At 35.2% G+C, this 25,730-nt stretch overlaps 2 protein-coding genes across 19 annotated transcripts in view; both read right to left on the reverse strand.

The window, feature by feature from the left end:
• Positions 1–1,191: 1,191 nt before the first annotated feature.
• Vps11 (vacuolar protein sorting 11) lies at positions 1,192–19,769 on the reverse strand. The gene is made up of 21 exons (XM_022060647.2): positions 19,507–19,769; positions 19,222–19,290; positions 18,658–18,831; positions 17,989–18,187; positions 16,788–16,954; positions 15,787–15,876; positions 15,118–15,275; positions 13,669–13,887; positions 12,681–12,834; positions 11,619–11,765; positions 11,232–11,420; positions 10,691–10,813; positions 9,564–9,680; positions 8,282–8,505; positions 7,364–7,536; positions 6,826–7,027; positions 6,129–6,224; positions 5,408–5,495; positions 4,101–4,245; positions 3,588–3,680; positions 1,192–3,087 (listed from the first exon to the last, which is right to left on the reverse strand). Exons 1-21 carry the CDS (start codon positions 19,519–19,521, stop codon positions 2,633–2,635), a joined length of 3,297 nt encoding a protein of 1,098 aa, XP_021916339.2. The 5' UTR covers positions 19,522–19,769; the 3' UTR covers positions 1,192–2,632.
• Positions 19,770–20,337: 568 nt separating this feature from the next.
• unc-104 (kinesin family member unc-104) overlaps positions 20,338–25,730 on the reverse strand; it is a 62,588-nt gene continuing 57,195 nt past the window's right edge. For all 18 annotated transcript variants that reach the window (XM_087359085.1, XM_087359086.1, XM_087359068.1 and 15 more), the window contains 4 exons: positions 25,480–25,726; positions 24,994–25,130; positions 23,416–23,517; positions 20,338–22,969 (listed from right to left, as the gene is read on the reverse strand). In XM_087359085.1, coding sequence (XP_087215211.1) covers positions 22,891–22,969; positions 23,416–23,517; positions 24,994–25,130; positions 25,480–25,726 — 565 coding nt within the window. In that variant the 3' untranslated portion in view covers positions 20,338–22,890. The remainder of the gene's footprint in view (positions 22,970–23,415; positions 23,518–24,993; positions 25,131–25,479; positions 25,727–25,730) is intronic.

The following is a 25,730-nucleotide window of genomic DNA, read 5'->3' on the forward strand; positions in this document are numbered from 1 at the left end:
AACTACTTCGAGGGTGATGGATGAATTTAATACCTGAGATAAGTGTACGGTTTTTTTTTTTTTTATAGGCGCAGTCTGGAAACTTTCCGATCGCACCTCGTACTTGTGATATTCTAAAACGTTTTTACCAGCACAAAATTATCTAGTCTACGACGCACTTCTTCTACAACCGATTCACAGCTCAGCTCTTTCCGCAAAAACGAAAGCGGATTGTTGACGGCAGTAATATAACACAACACTGCCGAGTAAACAGATGACGTTTCTTGGGTGACATAACAATGCACGCAAGCTGACCATGGTTGTCGGTCCATATTTACACATTGTTGATATGGATCTTACACGTTTTCCATTCACTTTTTTTGCCGAATGACCCTTCCGTATAGACGTATTTAAGTCAAAAAAAGATTGTGAAATTTTGCTTTTCCTTCTGAAAATCCGAGATCATTGCAACAGTAGGCAGGCTCCTAATATAACGCCAAAAAATGTTCCAACAATGACCATACGATAAAAATTAAGAACTCGGCAACTTGCCCAATTAGACAACTTTTCCACCTTAGGTTAAAAAACTATTTTTTAAACTGTATTTAAAGTATAATTTTGTTGGATAGCTGACATTTTTAAATCTTTAATCATTTTCCAAATTGCTACTAGCATCCCTCAGTTACTCATAACACTGGTTGTAGGAAACGTTTTGTTTTACTTTTAGTAAACACAAAAATAGAGTTTACAAAGTTGACTTATATTTTAATATGTATGTATGGAATGTTTAATTTCTATTCATGATACTTGAAGATGGTGTTTGAGGTTCATTAGTCAGATGTGGAAGACCCATAGACAACAGACAAGAAAAACAATCTGAATTCTGAAAATGTGGTTTTCATTTTAAGGGAGCTTTGTAATTATTTAAAGAGAAGTGGGAAGCAGTGTGAAGACACCAGGCCTCCATCATGGTTAAGAGTTCACATTAAACTGTAGATCCCAACTGGTGACCATTATTCTCATAATTATTCTTTTAGGTATAACAGAATTTATCCTGTGGGTGTTCCCACCGGATAAATGGAATCCATGCCCTTGCCCAAGTGAGCAGAGGTTAGAAAGATAATGCCTGGAGGCATTACACAAATACTTGCTTCAAATTCATTACTTTTCTCACAACGGATGACAACTAAACAAATGATGGAGGTCGAAATATTCAATTTTTGAAATAATGCTAAGGATTTAATTAATAAGCAATATACATTATAATATGTGGGTACACTGTTAATGATATGTTATTTGAAAACAAAAGATATTGAAATTGAACATATAACATGATTCCGGGCTTACCATGATGTCTAATGCCATATGTCTGCCACACTTACAGCTCCCAATGTTGTTTACTATATTATATAATTACAACAATGCCATTTTGTCATAATTACGTAAGAACTTACACACCTTGTGTAAATCTCATAATTTAAGTAAAATACATTGTTTGAGAACATAGTTTCAAAAATGCTTCAAGCAGCACAAAACAATACCCACAGTTTCAGGTAAGAAATTAATCTAAACAGAATAAATAAAATCATGCATTCAAACAAAACTCTTAGACTTGAAAAGACACTTAGTGCCAAACGCGGTTTGACCTCAAGAGGTCATCGTTGTGTGGGTTAAAAATAAAGATGCCTAAATTATGCAATGAAATATTGCATTGAAGAATTTGCCTGAAGGTGAAGGGAATTAATATAATGAAACTAAATATACATGAAATACATAGCTAGTGTTTATATATGTATGTAGGTGTGTGTGTGTGTAAATAAAAGTAATGTTCATCTTGTAAGTAAGCATTTATAGTACTGTTACATATTTGCTTTTTTAAAATTTGTGACAGCCCATGACATGACAATGACTTCTGGTAATTCACTGTATGCTATAACACCAGAAATAATCAGTTTCTCATTTTACGGCACAATATGATTTTACATATATTTTCTTGTGCTGCAGCTTAATACAAGCAGACTGAAGAGATAATATAGTCTCCAACAGTTACATATTAAATGATACTGTGATAGTAATGTAGACTCAGTCCTTTAGGTGAACCGATCTGTGTACATATTTCATCTCTATGTGCTGATGAATTCTTGTCATGTATTACAGTTAGACACCACAATAACACCACCAGACTATGACTAATTAACTTAATGTGACCTCATAATCTCTCTTTTCAACACTAAACCATTCTCTATTCATAATAGAAAAAACAATTAAAAATACATTCACTTCATGCAACATGCCTCAGCTAAGTCTGTCAAAAGCAAGACTGAAGACTTTTTACTATGGTACACATTCAAAATTTGTAAATTCAACTGTTTGTGAGGCCTGGGGCTAGACAAATATTCAATGAATTGATGTATTTGTAAAAAAGCAATCTTTATGCAAAAGGAATGCCTATGGCTTTTAGCCACAGAGCAGGAAGGCATGAACTGCACATACTCGGATGAGATAATCAGATGCATATTCTGCTGCCTCCTTTGGCATTCCATCAGTGGCAGGGAATTTGGTATACCTATTACAGCAGACATTGCTGCTATGGCCCCTGACTACTGCTGTAGTAACATTACAAATATACATATGACTAGAATAAATAAACCAATCACGTTGCAAACGGATTCAAGTTCTTATCATAATCATCATCATCATCTCCACTGAATGGATTCATGGATTCTTCACCAGCAAATGGATTTTTGCTTTCGTCATAGTCATCTTCATGAAATGGATTTTTGGAAGGCCCAGTTCGTGGCTTGGGCAAGAGAGTGGCCCTGGAAGATGGTGAGTGGTGAGGGGTCAAGGTTTTGTTAATGGGAGGCTGCACACTTTGAACAGGGACTGGTGAGCCTCTGGCAGGGGAGCCATGGGCAGGGGAACTTCTTGTAGGTATTGGTGATGTTCGAGAGGAAGGTTCAACCAGACTCCTGGTCAGGTTTGCTTCAAGAGAAGAGCTGTACTGGTCTGAATGTTGACGCTCTTCTAACCTCATCCTGCCCTCTGAAGGCACAATGATTGCACCAACATTTCTTCGATCCCCTCGAACTGCATGACTATCAACAGCTGCAAGAAAGTCAATATGTTTGTCAGAACACATAATAACATAAATCAACCAAAAATAAATACTACTGCAGACAGTGATAAAATCCTCTTGGGTGAGAAGCTGCATCAATTCATAGCAGAAGTCTAAAGTTCCAGAATTTCTGTGTCCATTATCATGGATAAATTTTATCAATTATGGCCATAAAATCATCAAGACTTACACTGCTGAAGGACAATATTTATTTGGTTGGCAGTAATGCAGGTACTTTCATCTGTCCAAACAGCAACTCTATTTACCACCTCCATTACACACACAAAGAAAAACACCATTTTTCACATTAAAGAAACTGAAAGATACCTTTCTATCAGTGTTCACTGAACCACCACCAAGTTATACAATTTTGAAATCTGCATTGTAAAGCCTAAGCGTATAACATCCAAAACCAAAGTGTAGCAGTTTACAGACTATATAATGCAGTCTTGTTGAACTATAGCAATGAGAAAACTAAAACTATACTTACAAGTATGTAACACCTGTCCCTCTCCTAGCCTAAGGCGTGCCTCAGCTCCAGGACCATATGACAACGAGCTGCCATTTGTGGGTTTAGATGATCCTGAGAAGAAGAAAGCAAACAAGCAGCTCATGATTCCATCATGCACATAATCTGTCTCGTCTACTATTTTAGATTATAAGAAAATATTGTTATCTCACTACTTTTTTATTAATCTACAGATACACTAATGAGATAAGCAAGTACAAGCAGTTATTGGGATTTAAATAACAAAAGTTGTCAAGAACTCATAACATTGAACAGGCTTATGAAGCAGATAAAACAGTGTTTATCTAATTTACTTGATATGTGAAAATAAAGAATATATATACATCAATTATATATAAAGAACCTTATGGATAAACATCTCTTGGATGGCTAATTAAGGCATAAACACAAGGAAAGGATTATAATATATATTAACAAAAATTGTTATAAAGATTAAATTTTGGAATGAACATTAACATTATCACATCTACTTACTTATATTTGTTTTCTCTGGAGAATCAGTAATGACAGTCAGCTTGTTGAAGACTCCACGTCCAAAGTAATCTGCCACCAATGAGAAGCCATCCTCAGCTCGTTCCAACTGGCTGTGAAATGTTTCATGCAACTCTCGACTTTGTTCCTGCAGTCATGTTTTACAAATAGACCAATTTTAAAAAGTGTAGACATTTTAATATATCAGTGTGTTTTGTGATTGGACAGAGACCCACCTGCTCTTTGTGTCATGGGCAATCTTCATACAGTCACTTAATTCACACATTTAAACTAAACTGCGCGAATTATAAATTACAGCACTTTCTGTGTTGGTCGGTCAAACTTAAAAATTGATAAAAGTGCTTCTTTTCATCTTTTATGGATGTTACTCTTTAATAATGGCAATTTGATATTTTAAGATAAAAAATGAAGTTTACTCTTTACTGTGTGTATATCCAACATCCAAGCTTTTACAATATTTCCAAGGCTACTAAAATTATAAAAGAAAAACAACCTGCAACAGAATTTTTACATTTGAACACTGCTGAAAAGTTGCATCTGGATATGAATGCATGAAAATTTATTAACACTTATTACAGTAGGTCATAACTAAGTGAATGGTGAAAATATGGTCCAAATGGTAGACATAAGCCATTCCCTAATAGTGAACAAACACATGTACAGATATAAACAGTTGATCATTGCATGCAAATTGTTGGCCAGAGATCCAGAAAGGAAGAGACCACTTGGAAGACTTAGACACAGATGGGAGGATATTAAAATTGGTCTTGAAAAATAAGGTGAGGGTACAGACTGAATCAACTGACACACAGAAATGCAAATGGGTCTTAATGTGCATTTTTGCAACCTTAGATGTGAATGCATCTAAAAATGAATGGCTTAAATATCATTCAAAATATTTACATAATAAAATGCTCATCATCCAGCCATGTCATGCTGTGGGAAGTAATTAGTTACTGTTATTTCATAGGTTTAATAATGTTAGAATTTGGCTCCTGTCCAATCAATACCAAGGCAAAGCTGCCACAGCATGAAGCTGACCACTCATACCCACCAAATGTTGATTATTTCTATATTGTGTCTCATAATATGATTACGTACAGCAACAAATTTATGCTGGTCTCCTAATAAGAATGGAAGAGAGATTAGATTTACTTAGGTAACACATATGACCTTATCCACAACAAGAATGTGCTAAGACACAGTTCAATTCTGAAACCTGTGCAGTACATAGATCAGTTAAACATATACCACAAAATTTCCTTGTTCTGTTTTTATAGAACACATACCTGTGACTTGATAATATCCAATATCTTTTTATTATTTGGGAGACATGCAGGACATTCATTTTCATTCTCAGCATAGCTCTGGAAGCAACTGAAACAAGCAGTAGAAAACAATAATTACATTTTGTATACAAATCTTTGCTGGAAAATCTGCACTATCATGTGTTCAGTTGTCCATTACACTCTCTGTATTATGACACTGGGATGTTTACACAACACAAAATAAATAATCCATTTATTTATATACCAAAACGGGTAATTTAAGTATACGACAGGAACTGCTCATGAAAGTGGCCTAACTTTACCTACATATGCTTGACAGTGAGAAGAAACAGTCTCGAATGTTGATCAGCTGTATAGGATATCTCCTAAGATTTGCAGTATATCCCTGAATGCAACAAAATAGGATGTGATTGATTTTGTGGCAGCAACACCAATTACAATTCAAAGAACATAACTTGAAAAAGCTGTCAAACTGCATGTTCATGTAATATTTCCTGATCCAAACAACTTCCACAGCAACTACTCACATACCATTTTTAATTAACCTGTATACCTGCTGGTTATGTAACATTCATGGGTAGAGCACTTCTGGCTCAAAATGGCATCCACAGCAATCTCACAAAGCCTGATATAACCTTTGCCAGTCACTTCAAATATGGCTCAATACATTTGTACTACGTAACATTGTTAATGGAAGCAATCAGGCCAAAATGTTACTCACTGCTGATGGAAGGAATGTTGGCACAGAAAGTGGATAGAAGGCAGCTCCAGCTGGTGGTTGCAAGCATTACACCTGGACCCTTGGAATATCACTGTTCTGAATCATCAACACATTATAAATCAGCGTAATCCTAAGAATGTGGAAATAGCTTTAAGAAAATTACGCATTACATTGATGATTCACAGTTACATACTGCAAAAACAACCTTACAAAAAGGCAAATGCCAGTCTCCTAGTGAATATTCCAAACATTATTTTATTTGTGGAATGTAATAACACAAAAAAATACAATAAAATGTAGATCCAGCCAGTAATTAAAACACACAGAAATTAAATACTTCAAAGTAAACCATATGTAGTAAAATAATTTTATATTCTTCAATTTAAGGTTAAATTTGGATGATAATCTCAGTGTTAAATTTCCTCTAGCTAACACTTTCTTCAGTTCAATGAATAAATCCATCACTGCACAGAAACCATAAATTTGAATTTCACTTTATTCTGATCACTATTTTATAAAATAAATGATTTCTGCGTCATCCATGACAAAATACTTAAAACAAACATTATCATGGCAGTTCAAGGCACTATTGAGGCACTTATGTTACATGAAAAGAGCTAATCATGTAATTACACATACAAATGTGTTTCAAATTACATCATAACATAAGATATGAGATGTCCTAGGTCCCACAAACCTGGTCTGAATGGCATTAATCTGAGATCGGATCCGCTCAGTTTCCATCCGATACTTATCGATCAACTGCTGTTCCTGTTCTGTCAGCTCACTTTCTGACTGTAGAACACTAATCAGGTAACCACGCACTTCTCCCAGTGTAGCTGTTGATGAGTTAGACAGGGCATCCACCACCAGCAATGGTGATAACAAACGCTCCTTCTCTGCAATACAATGTAGTATCTACATTACAGATCAACTAGTAGCTGAAACAACGAATGGAGGCTCCTGGTTTATTTTTCTGGCAGAGCACATCTAAAATGAAATTTAAAACCATGTCCTCTTCACCTCATCACTATTGAATTTATAATTCTAACAATACTATATGAAGAATACAAACTGTGAAGCTCGTCAATGCATAATTTTATCCTTACCTGTTATTACATATGTCCTATACACAAACATTTTCCTTACCACTTTGTTCTGTGTTCTTCATTATTTATAAAAATGAGTATCACAGCCATAACAAACAAGAGAAATTAGAGAATGGAATTTATTACCTATCACACCAAGGATCTCAGATAAAAGTGAGCTAGGCATGTTGGGATCCTTGGCACAGGACCAAAGTGCTTGTACCCAGAGGCTGGGATCTTGGTGGCCAAACCGACGACAGCTCGCCAGAACTGCCTTATGGTCCTCTTGTCTGATATGATACTGCACTATTTGCTGGTACCTGACACATACAAAATAAAAACTAAAGAGTAAAATAAATGTATGAGCTTTCACACACAAAAGGAAAATTTTTCTGCTATGGCATAATAAAGGATGCACAACATAAAGCCTTCCAGTATGCCAACATCACTTAATCACTTTCATATGAGGCATGCTGCTTACACAAATGAAGTCATGTGAAACAAAGTTATGGCACTACAAGCACTAAATATGCCACAGAGAAAATGTCTGTACCTAATTCAAGAAGATAATCTCTGTGGCATAACTATTACATCTGGTATCAAAAAAATATCAAACTAAAATTTAAGTTATTCTAACTACAGACTTAGTAAAACCAGTTGTGTTTTTTGGTATTCTTTGCATTCTATCATCAAAAGAGTACCTGACAGGTCTGTTCTGTACATCTCTCTGTCTGTCATATCTTTCAGCAGAGATCATCCAATAAATTATATATTCTGCCTTACAAAGTTGAAGAAATATTGTTTAACATTCTGAAAACAATTTTTTTTTGTCTTTGCTTCCATGAAGATATTTTCATCATCATACCACATGAACACACCATTAATGGACCCATGTTGGCTACCATCTCTGTGGCGGTCATGTTGAACTTTTCTCTGTATTTGTGTGGAAATGGCTGTTCAATACAGATGTACAAAATATAAACAAAACTATATCAAAATATCAACAATCAGTCCCTTAACAGGTTATAAATAATCAAAGAAAGAGACTAAGGTCACTATACTTACAATTTGCTTTCCTCATACAGGTACAGAATGCCACTCTTAAAGTTGTGGATTTGGCAGAGAATGAGAGTCTGATCATTGTCATAATTTGCTTCTGGGTTCTGCAAGAGACGCACAATCTTCTGTTCACACTGTGTCTTACTTGCTGGGTCAGTAAGTGATGACCACACGTGTAGATAATGTTCAATAAGTGTGTTGTACACCAGAGTACTCCACTTGGGTTGAACCTATGGCACATTGGAATCATGACTAAAAAAAGAGAACAAGATATCCAAAATATAGCTGTCTTATCTATGTTGTTGTCAGTGTATGCACCCCTAGGAAAATTATTTTCATAAACAGAAACATATTAATGAATAACATAAAACATAATCTTTTACTATTAAATATGCTGTACCCTTGATTTCATGAGAATTTATTCTGGAAAAATGTTCATTCCAATGGATACATTGTGTGACAATTTATACAATGTTGAAAAACTGATGATGCTGATAACTTTGCTACTACAATATAGTTCTTGTTCTGTGGTTAAACTGTACTCATGTAAATTTGATACAGCTGAACTTAGTAAGACCACACTGGGAGGAACATAACTGCTACAACATACTATAGGGACATGATAAAAAACATAATAAAGCAACAAGTTCTGGAAAGAAGGTCTACTTGACTTTGGAGGCTTTAATGTGAATACTATGATAACAATAATTATAAAACATAATGACCTTATTCTATACATAAAGCTCACTAGTACAAATTCCTTCTACATACATGTTTTCAGACACAACCTGAAAATGTTGCCTCTTTTGTAATTTTTAACATACATCAATTTCATTGCAGGTACGATTATGTTTTATTGCTATACAAAATTTTACATGCCCAATTGCAATGGTTCATTATTTATTGATACAAAATAAAGCCAAATACTGATTTCATGAAACTGCAATAATATTATTTCAAGCTCTACAAAAAGATAACCTGAACAAAACCTGCATATTAATAAACAAATTTAGTTGACTTTCTAGCTAACAACTCTGGTACCAGAACTAAAAGGAATGATTCTGAAAATGGATATGATATCAAGCCAGTTAAGTCCACTTATCATTCTTCTTACTTTCACCACACAATATACAAGGATCCTGCAATAGCAAAAGCAGCACAGCTATTATTGTAATCATCCCACCACAAAATAACAGTAACAGTATCCACCGTTTTGCAATGACTATCTATCTGATTGTTATGTATTTTGTATCTCTGCTGTGAGAGAAATATCAGCAAAACCCAGTACCTTGACTAGATGCTCTAGGAACTCTACTAATCTCTCTGAACTGTTGAGAAACAAGTGAATGAAATCTTCTGGATTTGCTCGTTCCACATGTGGAATCTTTGATCCGTCTAGCATGTTCTAAAACAAAAACAAAAATATCATATAAAGGAAAAAAGATGTCTGGGTATGGTCTAATTCACCAAACTCTGTATACATAGAAGGATTTTATTTTTAAGCCAAGACTTTGAGATCCAAGGAACAAATTTCAAAATCAAGAACTAGAGTTAAAAGAAATACATTTTATATCCACTGAGCTTAAGTTTCAAGAGATATCTTTTAAATAAAAGACCTTGAATACCAATACTTACATTTTACAGCCAACAAGTTGAATTAACATACATAAATTTGAAACCATCAGTTACAGCAACGCCAACGTTTGTAAATTCTTGTCTGCACCATTTCCCATTTAATATTCCCTGACTTGTAGTTTACCATCATTCAGCAGTCGAAAACTCTACATTCCTGTTTCAACCATCCCAAAATTGAAGTTTCTGCACTGAAGATTTCTGAGCACTAAAGACATTCTAAAGGTAGTCAAAAAGATCAGAACTGGAGTAATTAGGTAAATTGTATGTAAGTTCAGTGATGAAATCCTTTGTTATCACAAATAAATCATAAATGGGGAGTGCAATGTGTGAATACTGCACTGAATAGTACTCATTTTGCTTCAATCTTCAGTTTCTGTGTTGCTGGAAATTTGTTACTTTTCATCACACAAGAAAGTTGAAGAAATGTAGTACTGTATTATGAAATTCTCAGTCCTCTTTATTCTTTTTCATTATAAAGCTGTACATTTGTAATGCTTCATCAAATAAACAATTAAATTACACTGTCTTTTGTGTGGAGATACATACTGAGAACTCTATTAACATGCACAGTTATCATGCGATTTGGGATACTGAGGTAAAACTTCAAATATTGTTAACCTTCACACCTAACAAAAGAAGTTAATGGTCACCTTTGGCTGCTTTACCTATCATGGAAAGAGTATCAAGCACCCAATGGAGAACTAGATAGAGGCACTAGGCCTGATCTGATATGATGGCAAATAACTAAATAAGCAAGCAGAACTGACATTACTGCCTTACCTGGTCCACGAGTGGTTTGTTGCTGGGCTTGTAGTCTGTGCAGAGTTTCTTCAGGAAGTGTGTAGATTCTTCAGGAGCATTCTGCAGCAGGATATTGCCGTACTTCTTCATGTTGGACTCAGCCTGCAATTTGCATATAATGTCCCCTGTAATAATCAAACTCTAATCTTTAAGGAAGAAAACTGACTAAACACTGAGCTTATTACACACGGGAATGACATATAATACACAAAAATATCTCAAGGCATGAATAATATGCTCTTATTCTATTTACTTAACATACCTGTATAGAAATTGGAAAGTTGCTGATTTACAATATCTTACATTTCACTGAAATAAATTGCTATGAGACAATAATTTCAGAAATTAGCCAGAGTCCACAGTAACAGTACAATTTCAGCTTTTATTTCAGATTAAGTATGTGCAAGCAGTGAGGTAATTCAGATTTGCACAGCATCAGACAATTTTGAAGGGTATGTCAGCATAAAGGTACACTGTAGAGTCAAATATATACTGGTTATCCTCACTTAACTATACTCACATCTTCAAATTCCAGGCTGCTGATATATTCTAGTGCCTCCCTGTACTTAGCTTGGTCTTCAAGCTGTATTTTGAGGTACCAGTCATGCATTCCATGTTTCTTGGCAAGCAACAGCGCATCCTCTGGTGAGGCCTGGCGACAAACTTTGATGGCAATTTCAACATCAAAGTCCACTTCACGATCTTTAGTCTGAAATTTTAGTGCAAATCATATTAATTTGAATGGAAAAAATATGACCGACAAGTGGATAATATAGACACATTACAGATTAACACAATGGGCATTATATCATGCACTACTTAATTTATAGGACAAAATTAAACATTTCCTGGTATGCTCCACACAAATGTATGTGGTCTAAATCTACTTTTATGTGCCATTCCTTACCATGATAAACTCCTTCAGTTTCTCAGTATTGTTTAACTTGGTGTAACAGTTGAGCAGCAGTGTTGTATGGTCCTCCGTTGCCAAACCTTGCTTGTGCAATGCTTGTAGGTACATTGTAAGCTTGTCTATGTGCTGTGAATCTAAAAACTACAATAAAAAAATGTTAACACTTGTTTAATTTCAACTTCATAGTATGTTAACACTGCTGTTATAATGAACATTATTGTAGGAGTAAATTTTAATTTGAATCTTAAAACTTTGCATACCGTGTAGTGTATTAGAATATAGAGTAAGCAAACCAACAACTATTAACACTATAAAAAGACACTATTGCCATACGCGTTTCGACCTCAAGAGGTCAGTGGCATCAGGGAAATTAATACATATATTAATTTCCCTGATGCCACTGATGATGACCTCTTGAGGTCGAAACACATATGGCAATAGTGTCTTATTATAATGTTAATAGTTGTTGGTTTCCTTACTCTATATTTTAATTTGAATGTTTTATAGCTTTTATAATTTTTGTTGCAGTCTTCATTTCTTCTAATAAAACAGTACAACAGGGAGCTGAAATATCAGAAACCTTTCAAGAGTTATGATTAAGTAACATAATTAAGTAGCCTTCACCATAAGCCTTCAGTTACACAACATTTTAAACTAATCACAATCATGTCACATAATGAAACAACCATTACTAGAAGTCAAAACAAATAACAGTAACAGACTAGGCTCAAATTTAACTTGGGACTAGGTTAGTAAGTTGTCTTTTTCCCAAGACCACAGTCTGGGTTTATATGAAATTTAATGTAGATCATTACACCCTCGTTTAGGACACTTAAAAATGCCAAATATTGGAAAAATCTGCTGACTTGTTCAAGTGACAGACAGATGCACAAACAGGCAAAATTCCAAAAATGATGTTCTTAGACTTATGAACATCTGAATGTTAATGTCATTATGTTCTACAAAATTATATAAACATGGTAAATATTTAACAATGTCCATATAAATATTTGCTTATACCTTTAAATATCCTATTTCACTCAATACAAAGTGTACCTTTCTTATAACATATGAAGGTTCCAGCTTCCCTATTGTCTTGATATACTGTTCTATGGCTGCATTATGGTCACCTTTTGTATAGAGATGGTCACCATATTGCCGAAAGATATCAACCAGTCCCTCGGAATCATACTGCTGACTCTTTGCAATCCTAAAACACAATGAAAAATTCATTATTACATGAAGAATAGAAAAACAAACTCATCAAGTATCTCTTGAGATCAAAGAATTTTTCTCCAATTCCTGAAAACAGATCATCATTGTTATTTGCATTCAACATAAAATATACAATTAAAATCCATAACTTTACGTATTTTATGTTCTGTATATTTAACAAGATGGATTCATATTTTATAACTACTCTTTAATCATATGCCATCAGTTATATACATTTTGTACAATCAAACAGAATGACAAACTGGGAAGAACAATAAAGTGTATATGGTCTATTTTTAGGTGCTATCACAGAATTTACCTTGAGGGAATGAAAAAAATCATGGAGCGTCTCAGACAGGACAAGACACCTGGTTTTGGAACTGATATTCAAAGTCAAGAACGCCTGATCATCCAGCAGGAGGACCAACTACTACACTGTGATATTCAGTTCTCTCATTTAAATAAAAGAAAATAAGATGAAGGGTTCAGAAGAAAAGAGATGCAAAAGGTACAAAGCAAAGTGTACTTAGTTTGTGTGATGCATGTGTACGGAATTCTACAACAGTAATTTCGTTCCAATCTTTGGATAATAGGGAATTCTTTCATGAGGTGTGAACTCTGAATCTAACTTTTTATCTATGAAATATGTCACTTTGAAACAGGGCATGCCTTGGTCACAACTGGTTCAATTCTGCCTTGTGGATGCTCAGTGACAGATATACATACACCCACATGACAAATTATGCACTGAGGAAGAACTGTCCCAGCCATTCACCTTACTGTGGCAGAACGGCAGTAGACCAACATTACTGTTACTGCATTACCTTACCTTATGGATACATCATAAAGGTTCTTCTTAAACAGTAGTGCCAACTTTGACTGCAAATCTTTCTCTTGTAGGTGGTAGAGCTTCTTGTCTCCTCCTAGCACATAGAAGGACCCCCACTCTGTGAGCACAGCCTGCACCTCACGCATTGGAGCAGAGAAGACAATGAACTTGTTCTGAATGTCCAGAACTGTCACCATGTGCTTCTCCAGAGCTCCTTCACTATTGTGACAACAGATGTATAAATGCTCATGCATCAGAACTCTTAAACTTATAAATCCAGTGAAAACTCAGTGATAACTCAAAAAGGGTTCTAACAGTGGTGCATTATATTCAATTTGGCTGGACTTGATCCACTATTTAATAGTCTAAAACAAGACCAAGTTGAAGATGGCTGTGGATGCATCATGAAGTCTTGATAGAAGTCCATCATCGCCCTGATGATGGAGTCAGAAAGGACCTCTGAAACGTTAGTAAACTTCTACCAGATTACATGGCTCAACATCCCAGAAGACAGCCGTCTTCAAACTCACCGCTGTGAAAACCTCGAATCCTCCAAGACCAAACTGACAGGCTCTGCTGCTGTCTTGGAGTGAAATTACATATTATATTGTGTCTGATAAAAGGGACTTATGCCAATCCCTGATATCAAGATGGAAATGGGTTAGGAAATATGTCACATAGAAGGAATGAAGGAAGTGGGAAAGAAACTGAGGAAAAGCAGTTGTGGAACCAAAGAGATAGATGCAGAGGCTTAGTTGTCAGATGATCCATATAAAGGAGACACATCTTAGGAAGAAGATAAATTGTAAGACATTTCTGACAACTGGAAACAACTACTGCTTCTGTTACACATTATATAACTATTGAAACCCAAAACTAATAAGACAAACACCTTCTTTCTACAAACTCAATCCTAGGTATTACTAGAAACTAAAACAGAACTAGTTTGAGTGGATTCCCAAATACTGTAATTCCTAAAGCAAGCAGAGATACACAATGTCCATGCTTTGCATAGTATTAAGAATGAAAGAGACGATATTATTAAGAGGTTCAACTATAATTATACAAATACTATGTTGAGCATTTTCCAATGACAAATTTCTTACTTCTTCTTTTTATTTATTCCTAGTGACAGTGGTTAGGATCAAATCTGGGACCTAATGAATACTAGGCTAGGACACAAACCACTAGGACCACTTCGGTGGCTCACAAATGTTTGCCATTATAACTCTACGTTCATTATACATTCAGTTACTTTGTATCCTGTAGTAGAGAGAGCTATATGGGGCTGACATCTAGGTCTGGTTAACTATGACCAATAAAATGTTCCAATAATGAATCAATCATTGTCACTAACCTTTAGAGAATCAACTATAATGCATGACTATATCAGTCATGTAGGGATCTGATTCTGTCTAGGTAACACCTCTACCATCCAATGGCACTTACTTTGCTGATGAGACCGAGGCAGTAGTAGTGGTACGACTGGCAGTCTTGGTGTCTTTGGCAATAATAACAAGATAGCTTCGGAACCACTGTAGCATTATTTTCTCTCCCTCCACAGCATAGCATGGTCCACGTCCATCTGGTGTATAACAGTACACTGCCTATAACAATGATACAAATGACCATCAATCAATAATATTTCAAATGAAACAGATGAGAGAAAATACACAAAATTTAATATGAAAGGGACTAACACAACATCAAGTATTTCTTAACTTGACTTGAGGGTCATGGCCACATTTTTCATTAGTCATAGAGGTTTCACTTTTTTAAATTTAAATCAGTAAACATTTTTAAAATCAGGTATTGTATTACAATGTTGCAAATTAATAATCACAGGAAGAAAACTTAAATAACAGTGTGAGCTGCAACTGTAGCTGGACAGCAGGAGAGCACAGATACTACGAGAAGGGTTAGGTCTCTTAGCAGCAGTAAGATACTAGAACAGAACTTACAAAGAGTTGTCTAACTACTAAAGAAACATTTACAGTATGTTACAGACAATTTAAGAATGTTTAGACTGTTTCATTGACTCTTAACTCATATTAGATGATGATTCAGGAAGCAATTATTCAAACTCTACAATTAACTTAGACACCACAAAATACTTACATCATTTCTCCCTATCATGAAGTGGCTGTCCTGCACTGATTCAGCCAGCACTGAGCAGCGCCTCATGCAGCCCATTCCATCCAAGTGGATCTGTATGTATAAATAATTCTTGCAATTTGCAGACAACTATCAGAAAGCGTGTCATATCAGTGTTTGACAAAAACTGTGATCAATATTTGTATTCAAAATGGAGATAAGTATCTTGAAGTGTTCAAACAGACATTCTTTGGAGACAGCTGTCTTTTGGGTTGTAGTGTCATGTAATATGGCAGAGGTTAACAACATTTCCGAGGTACTTCCTGCCTCCAACATCACCCTGCTCTGCAGTACTTTTGGTGTGGTTCTTATTTCTGCTACTGCATGCTATATATGATCCCACAGATTTTGCCATGTTTTCACCTTTGTACAAAAAACTTTAGTTCTGGGTGTGCCCCACATAGAATAATCCAAAGGTCTGGTAAATGAGGTGGCCATGGCCTAGCAAACAATTCTGAAATGTTTATGTTATGTAACAGACTACAGCAATATGGAGGCATTCCACTGTGCAGAAATCACATTTTTCTCTTGGTTGCAAGTGGTGCATTGTCCAAGACAGTGAATAGCACATTAACCAAAAACTATAAAGAACCCAATTCCTATAAGCCCTGATGGTAGCATAAGACCATGTCAGAAGTGGTATACAATGTACAACAGTCACATTGTGCTGAAGCTTGCACTGAAAACAATAACCATTTTCAACAATTAAAGTATTTGTTTGTCACCATTATACATTAAATAATTAAGTTTTATATGCTTAGCTTGCTTTTACTTTACAACTCATTTCTAGCTATAAAACATTTCATGCCTCAATTAATTAAGCCCTTAAGGCCCCATTTGCATCACCAACTTTTTGTTCAGTTTTCAGCATATAAGACACAATATACTTTTGGCAGGCGATCACCAGACATACTGATGTGCCATTATGATTCCTCTCTACATGTTAAGTCCATTTTATTATGTACCTTTTGTTCTTTATCCTTCACAGTGACATTATATAAATGCACATTATTCATTGTAGCTACAAACAAATAAGTCAGTTTTGCTGTTGTTTGGAATGCCAGTCCTGTGATAGGGGAGTTTCCATCTTTCAATACTTTCTGCTTATTGGTGCGTTCTCTTGTAATATCGCCTGAAAATAAACACATATCTTACACATAACACTTAACCTTTCATTGTGCCATTATTCTTTAACTACTTTTCTAAATGAATTACATTTTAAAGCAAAGATCAAAACTCACTATAAAGATTGAGTTATTAAGTGAGAAACACATACAAAAAATCACTAAATAACCACTTGTTCAATTTTTCTTTCGTTACTATTTGTAAGGTTCCATAGTTTAGCATTAAGTGTTAGAATTTGTTTAAAATATGTTTTATAAATTGTTTTTTGCATATTCAGAATGCAACACAGTTCTTCTTTTATATTATATAATGGAATCATTGAAGTAAATATGATTGTTACCAAAATTTTGCTTTGCAATACTTACTTGCCAGGACAAATTTTAAAATTCTTTACACCAACAAGACAATATTGCTTCAGTTTCTGCTAAGGATGTTCATACTTTTCCTTTCACCATCATGTCCAGAATGGTTCTGGTGCCCAGCAAGACTCCTATCTAACAGGTACTGAACCTCTTTCTTTGTGGGTAAAATTGGTTAGAGTATGAACATAACCACCTACCTCTTTTTTTCAAGATTAAGGATGTGTAGTGCTTTATTTATAATTTCTGTCAGGTTCAATGGCATCATTATATAGTAAAACAATAACTGCATCTTATTCAATATTAGTTTCTTCTTTACTCTTAGTCTACCCAAGTGCTGGGTCAGGGGTTAAGTCCCAACTAAGAACCAAGATTATGATACTACTGTGGCTGTGCTAGCCTATCACACAGTGGACTAGAGGACAATAAGTGAAATAATTATTAGCATGAATCAAATTACTCTGAGAGAAACTTTCCCCTTGTTACTCTGTCCACCACAAAATCCTGCATTCATTATCCTGGTATTGAACTCTGGTCTCTACACTGAGAAACTTAGTGATAACTGCCTAAGCTGTGGCATAAGCTTTTTCACAATTAATCCCACAAAATAGTTCATTCGTACAGAAACCTTCTTCAGCGACATACATAGCTTCTACTATTAAAGCTATTAGGTATACCTCACCTCTATACAGCAAAATGGAGCCATCACCAAAACCCACAGCCATGAGGTTGACATTGTCGTGAACAGACAGAGCTGTAGCAGGAGTTGGCTTGTTGTTTGGAATGGCACGAGAGATACGAACGCACATCGGATGACTGTGCTTGTCCAATTTGTCCAAGTTCCATACCTTGACAACAGGATTTAATCCAGGTTCATCTTCCTACGGAGATTTTGGATAAAAAATGAAACAAATATACAAGAGCATAGTAAAACCTAAAAACATTTTACACACACAGAGGTTTTGTCACAAAGTTAAAATATTGTTATTGGTACTATGGCTTGGAAAACACCAGTCAATGCACACAGTTAAGAAGATAAATACACAAATACAAAAAATGGCATCAAATTGGATTCATTTCCAATATGAATTAATGTGTTAAACACAACTGATGACGGAGGCAGTATGACGTCTGAAACGTTGGTTAGCATCGACCAGACTACACAGCACAACAACCCAGAAGACAAAAATCTTCATACTCACCGCTGTGAAAACCTCAAATCTTACAAACACAAACTTGTTTTAGTGGTACAAGAACCATGAACTGCATATTCCTCTTTGAAAAAAGAAATGCTGCATGTATGTGTAAATCATGGCAAGTAGATGGATGAAAGATGCAAATAAACACTTACCCCAATAGTAACAAGTAGAGCAATGTGGCATAATTGTTCAGCTAACATCACATTCAGTTCATAAGCCCGAAATGTTGTGACTTTAAACAAACGACTGACAAGGTGTATGTTTCCTTCTGTATCTCCAAAAACCAGGTGACCATGCCCACTTGTAGCAACACTAACCTTAGCATCCTGAAAAGTTTGTTATGAGAAAATTACAACAGCTGAAAAAGCACACACACACAAATTAATACTATTTCAAAAAATCTTTGATTTAGTGACTTCAAACTTATAATTCTTTTACTTACATTACATGTTAACACAGTCACACTATAACAGATATCTATAACTGTATAAGCAACTTTAAGCTTTGGTCAAATTTTCATACCTCCAACAAATCCAGATTCCATGACAGTTTAGGTTAAATCAAATTGGGTTAGTTAAATATAACTTGAGTTACGTTTTGATGTAACAAGGATGAATAAAAGAATGATTTCTTGATACGTTTCACAGTAGATTACATAATGGAGGTGACTTCTAAAGAGCCTTAAGTATCTGTATTTAAAAGAATTTCCAACTTACTTTAAGTGTTTCAGAAATTTTCCCAGAGTCCACGTCCTTGTTCAGCTCAAAGAAATTGAAGCGCCTCCACTAAACAGAGATAGAAAATTATGCTTAAACATGGTTTTTTGGAGAAGTTACTCACTCACTCTGATAGTGGAACTTTACTTCCGCTACATAACCAAAGTATAAAAAAATGTTATTTCCTTACCCAGGTCAGCTAAGCAACACTAGACTTCATGCTGTCATTTTTAATGAAAAATATAAAAGAAGTAAATTTAAATATTTAAAGAACAACATACTTACCTCCAGAAACGCCATATTATCTTACGGGACTGCCTTGCAAATTTTAGGTTAGCATTAGCGTGGATATTGTGCACTGAATCGATCTCACGACGAAGTGTGGGTGGGATTAGTGGTTCTGACGATTAAAGTATATATATCAATGTATAAACAAAATGCATTCCATCACCATTCATCACAGCACGTAAAATTTCAAAAATTGACAATCAGCTGCAGTACCCCTACCAAATACCTTCATTCCAAACTTACAAGATAGCCAACAGTCGTACGACGAAGAAATATACCTCGTGGTTTATGGTCTTGTGGGTTGTTTCACTATCTTATATTACTGTCTGAAGTTCTGTTTATAATGCTTGAATAGAAATTAAAAAATGTTTCAGAGGTGCTTGCTTCCTTATCCTCAGGGCATTGATGGTTGCAGTAAGCACCTCTGACACAAATCAATTTCTATGAGACTACAAGGTAGATGTTAGATTTAACATTCTCACAATGACAAATATGATGACATTCATCTCGGATATTGCACTGTGCAGTGTTGTAGAAGTCGACTGATAAAACTTAACATCCCAGATGTTTGTAATCTTCAATTGAAATTAGATTTTTGAAACATGACATTAAAAAGTTTCAGTCACATCCCATACACAAAGTATGCAGAGGATAGAAAATATAATTTCTACAGGTGGGAGAATATTTGACACAAACAAAAAGGCAACCTCTATGCTGTAGATTCAATGTTGGAAGTGTATAACACTGACATTAGATCTTACACTTTTGTGAGTTTTTTTGTAGAAGGAATCACTTGATCCTGGGTAGACTAAATCATTAGAGAAAAAATATTTTTAAAGCTTTTATTTATTCCACTTACATAGCTTTCCAGAGGAACATAAATAATTTATAAAATAATATTAATTTATATGACTTTTGAAATTTACAATAAAACAACAATAATACTAATAAAAAAACAAATAAATGACCAGCATTTTCAGGAACAAAATAAAATTAGTGCTAAATACACAACAAAACTGCAGTACTCATCCACTGACTGTATCAACCAGCATCCAATTAGAAAGTATGGCACATGTATGAGAAAAAGAATGCCAACCAAAGTTAAATTAAGACTTCTTGATAAAATTTATAAGAAAACCAGTTAAATATTTCAGACCAAAAGATATAGTTGGTAAATGAGGTGTGTAAATCTGTTTCTGTGGAGTAGGAGAAGAAGTCCATCCCTGTATTATTACTGTGTACCACAGCACTTGCAGATGATGCACTCAATTAACAAGAGACAGTATAATAGTTACTTTCTATAATTTAAATTATAGCCTTAACAACCAACTTATTTCCTGGCACCAAAACATGTACAAAAAAATTTTAAGATGAAGTGAAAACAGAAACTATACTATTTATATAATGCAGACATTTAAAATAACATAAAACATAATACTGTACAATAATATTCTTTTAACAATTTAAGTTTTATTAAATGAATGATCAGAAAGTGAAAATAGTATTCCAGACCACGCCAATATCGATATGTTTTCAAAACAAGTTTGACTTGGATCGTATTCATATAGCAATAATGTCTCGTACCTCATACTTACCAAGAGTGTATGGTATTATTTATGTGAAGAATGTTAAAATCAACTGACAGTGAGCAAGTACAAGGCCCTACATGTATCATTAGACTTTCTCTTTTGGTCAGAAAGTTATATATTAAGCACAAACACGGAAAAAACTGAACTGAATAGAACTGATACCAAGCTACCAAAGCAAGAAGATACTTTCCTCACTTCACATCGCAAGGTTATGCTTAACATTAACAAATCACGCAATGGTGTGCATAGGTGGTCTAAAGTACGGTAACCAACTTTCTGAGCACCCAGTTTAAACATTTCTCTATACTTCTTTTGCAAACAATTGCACCACCCATTGATACTAATAAGGTTTACATATATATTATAATATGTAGTTTTATTTACAGTACAACAATGCCAAAGGCAATAAACTAGAATGTATGCAAAGTATATCAGGTCTTCCCCCTTCCAGTATATATTTATATCCAGTATGTGATTCCAGTCAGTGTTAAAATAACACTTGTTATTACATATAATAAATGTGAGAACATTTTTCCTGCAAGTTCCTCTCAGCATTTAGTGAATTCTGAGCACAAAGCACAATAACGTTATATTCAGAATTGTGGGAAAAGCAGCTGCACAATTACATTAATTACTAGAGCAGGACAATATACAGTGACACAAGTAATGTACCAATACCCACTTCCACTGGCCACAGAGATTTCTTTGGAAAATAATACATCCCACAATTCATAATAGCCAAACCATATTAACACATCTTGTTGAAAAGTTATATATGTAATAAAAAATTCAGTAATTTAAAATAAAATTAGCATTTGACTACTGAATATATCTCCTTAAACTTCCATCTAAATAAAATCTCTCCTCCCCCAAAAAAAAGGTAATCTGCAAGGCATGGGCATTTTCTTCCTTTTAGCAAACTGTATATTTACATATATTCAGTCATTCAACACCAAATGACTATAATTTCTTGATCTGTTCAACTATTACTGTATTTTGCTCACAACCATTTGATAATTAGATCATTCAAATTTAAAGCTCACATTGTATTACAGAACTATATCTAAAGTTGTCTTAAGTGTCTCATGATTTGTAACTTTCTTAAAAACAATTTTCCAGCTCTTAGAGCAGATCTCCTAAGTACCAAATGTATAATAGTATTACAGTCCAGTGGAAGCAGGCCAACACAGCCCTATCTATAAATAATACAAGCACAATGTTTCAACCCAACATGCTTTATAAAATAATGATTTTTAAAAACAGTCAAATTTGGTATTTGTTCAACACGGAATGGAACACAGGCAAGAAAAGAGAGACTTTGATGAGCAGGTAGTTGAATGGGCCATGCCAGGGGGGTTGACTAGTGGGGGCCCACCCGAGGGAAGAGAGTAATGTACCTTCCTGCAACCACATTCAGATGATTACATACCACCATATGGTAATGCAAGATGAACATTGAAAGAGCACCACATGCCAATGACCTACATGTAATCAATCTGTTACTATGTAGCTATTTCATATCTTCATGTCTGCACTGACATCTGCTTTCTGACTGTTTTTAAAATGCAAGAATACAAACACAGTAAAATTATTCTGTAGCATACATAACAAAGAAGACATGGTTCTGTGCTATTCAATTTTAACATATATTGCCATATGTTGGTACAGAATGGCTCCCCATCTTTCAGAGCCTCTGGTCCATAATCATTTTTAAAAGATGGTTCTTATAATACAAAGAGAGAAACCATTTGACTAGACCACTTAGCCCATGCTGCTGTATGTGCCGGCTCTCTCATTTCGCCATTTCCAATAATGGCTGTGGGGCAGGGAGACTAGGGGGAATAATGGGGCGCCTTCGAGCCAGCTTGGATCTAAAGAACAAAAATAACAAATTTCACACAATTGCAGTTAAGCAATCATCAATACCACTTTCATAATTGGAAAGTCGGGAGCTGTTCTCTTATCACCTAGCAGTGAAAATGCACATACAGATAGACAAAGAGAAGAAAGTTAACAAAGCTCCTTTTTCATGTCATTGTGAATTAAATCAGCAAAAGTGGAAAAGTGCATATTTAAATCAACTTGTCTGATAGCATCAGGATAAGGGAGAATTTAAATAGCATGGCAAAGGGTTCAGTAAGGAAGTCATCCTAAAAGCAACTTAATAACTTAATATTGAATGCCATGACTTACAGGAGGAATAAAAAAAAATATTAGGGCAAGGAATGCAAAATAAAGTAATAAGCAGTTTTATTGCATGTCCTCTATTGCTGTTATGCACGTACATTAAGCTCAGAATAGTTGACAGTGGATTTACCTGATCTGACCTGCTAACAAGGGGTTGATAGCATACAGCCATTCATGCACCTCCTTGTCTCCCAGTGTCTGAAGTAAAAAGCCTCTATGCTTTGTAACAACACTGAAAAATGATCAAGTCAATTCTATATATCATGAAAATTAAAATATATCATATTCACAATTCAACACACTCTTATATAGTTAGTACTTTCAACTGCTAAGAGAAGGCATTCATAGCTTTGTCAGATAAGTAAATATATGGAGAATAGTTCCTGGTGGGAAGCAAGTCATTCAGCTAGTTAAGAAATGAACCATGTTTTATGAAACTTGGATGTGGATAACTGTTGTTGTTTCTTGGCTCTACAACCCAGTTTTGGGTTTTCACTGCCTCCTTTTTGGAGATTTCCTAGTCTTTGAAGTGTGCATTTGTGAGCAGTGAGTGACCAGCCCACTGACTCTGCGCAATTTCTACTCAATCCTGATTTGACTGCTGGAGCCATCCAGTAGTGAATCAGGAGAGACTTGGGTGAGAAATGGCTGCTGAATTTTGCTTATGAAACATCTCGTATCATGTTTGTAAGGTTCTTTTACATGTCATAAATCTACGACATGGGACCGCCGGCTTTACTTCCCCTCCGAAGAAAGTTGTGCTACAGATTTTTATCACCCTTAAAAATCCATCAACCTCAGCTGGATTTCAACTCGTAAACCTTGGGTCCAGTGGCAAGCACGCTAACCACTAGGGATGTGGATAACTATGTTCCCTATACTTTTCAACCAGTTTTGTGTTAGATAAATCTAGTTCACAACATGACACCCTATTTCTTTATGATCCATATAAATATTATCCTCCCATCTGTGCCTGGACCTATTTCGTGATTTCTTCCTTTCAGGTGCTTTGTCCAAAATTTTGTATTTACTGATCCTAATAATAGTTAATAAAAAGTAAAAATTATGAAATGCCTCATTATGTAATTTCCCCAAAACTACTATTACTTACCCTCTTTTAGATCCACATATTCTCTTCAGAAACCTATTCTCAAACATCCTCAACCTTGACATTTTCCACTGATGTCACCTTTTGCATATCAGAATAAAATGCATGAAATATAAAGAAATTTATTTTCTTCTTTCAATGATGGTGTGTAATTACAGGATGGTGTGTACTATATGATAAAAACAGTAAAATTATCCCTGGTGCTTAGCAATGCACCACACTAGGCAAATGTATAGGGAAGTGGATATATAGTTCCATGCATTCTTAACTTTGGCCCCAGATGGAGGTCTGAGTGGTTAATTAAAACCCTAAAACTTTTAGACGAAAAAGACCGTTATCCTCTGCACAGGAGGCTGGGTTTGCACCAGAACTGGACTGGATAATGTGGCAAAGAGAGAAATACTGTCCTGCTGGGAACTGAACCCCAGTCACTAGCCTATAATTTAATCACTATACTGACTGATCTATCCAAGCTTACTGAAAAATAGTACTAAGATACTCTGCTCTGATTTGGAATTACACTAGACTACCTGAATATTATGTCATGTTTTATAAATACAGTAACTTTGTCAAGCCTGTACAGTCAGACTTTGAACACACCTGAATGTGTTTGGCACCTTTACCATCTCCTGCTGGTCTTCAGAGTACTCCACTTGTGCTGTTGCCAGGTTGATGAGTGCACGTTCTACAGGATCCTTCTCTTCACGGAAAATGAACACATAGGGTCGTCGCACTGCCTGTTTCATGATAAAACCATACTTAAAAAGTGAATTTAACAAGTTCAGGTCTCTGGCCATGTAACATTAATTGGGTATATTATTTCATTAACTGAAATTTAGGATTCAAAGAAATGTTCACTGTATTATATATATTAATATGCACCCAGTTATTGCTGAGAACCAAATCTATGACCCTCGAATTAAGATATAGATATCACCAGATTCCCTGCCTCAAATCAATTTCAGATTTAATATATGCTGTTGCTTGGTTAGGAATAAGGACAGAGAAGTCATAGTTAGACTTAAGGACAATGCCCTACTGTTCATGCAATTAAAGAAGAAAGCAGTCTTGAACTGCAATTCTTACCACCCATCTCTTCTTCCAGCCATTTGTTTTCTGCTCCAGGATATTGAGATAACCCTTCCTGGCAACAACTGGGCTGATGCGGATCTCCTCCATCTCAGGCACATACAGGACCAACTGCTCCCGGCTGGGAGATGAGTTATTTGCAGGATGAGGGACCTGAGGTGTGCACTGCCCATCACCAGTGGACCCATTTGAGAATACATATTGTTCTGGTAATACTGTTCGAGTCTTCTCTGGTGAACACAATCTGA

The sequence above is a fragment of the Zootermopsis nevadensis genome, unplaced genomic scaffold, assembly GCF_977971745.1.
Source record: "Zootermopsis nevadensis isolate Lab colony 2312 unplaced genomic scaffold, Znev_1.0 Znev_ptg000030l, whole genome shotgun sequence".
Classification (NCBI taxonomy): Eukaryota; Metazoa; Arthropoda; class Insecta; order Blattodea; family Termopsidae; genus Zootermopsis; species Zootermopsis nevadensis.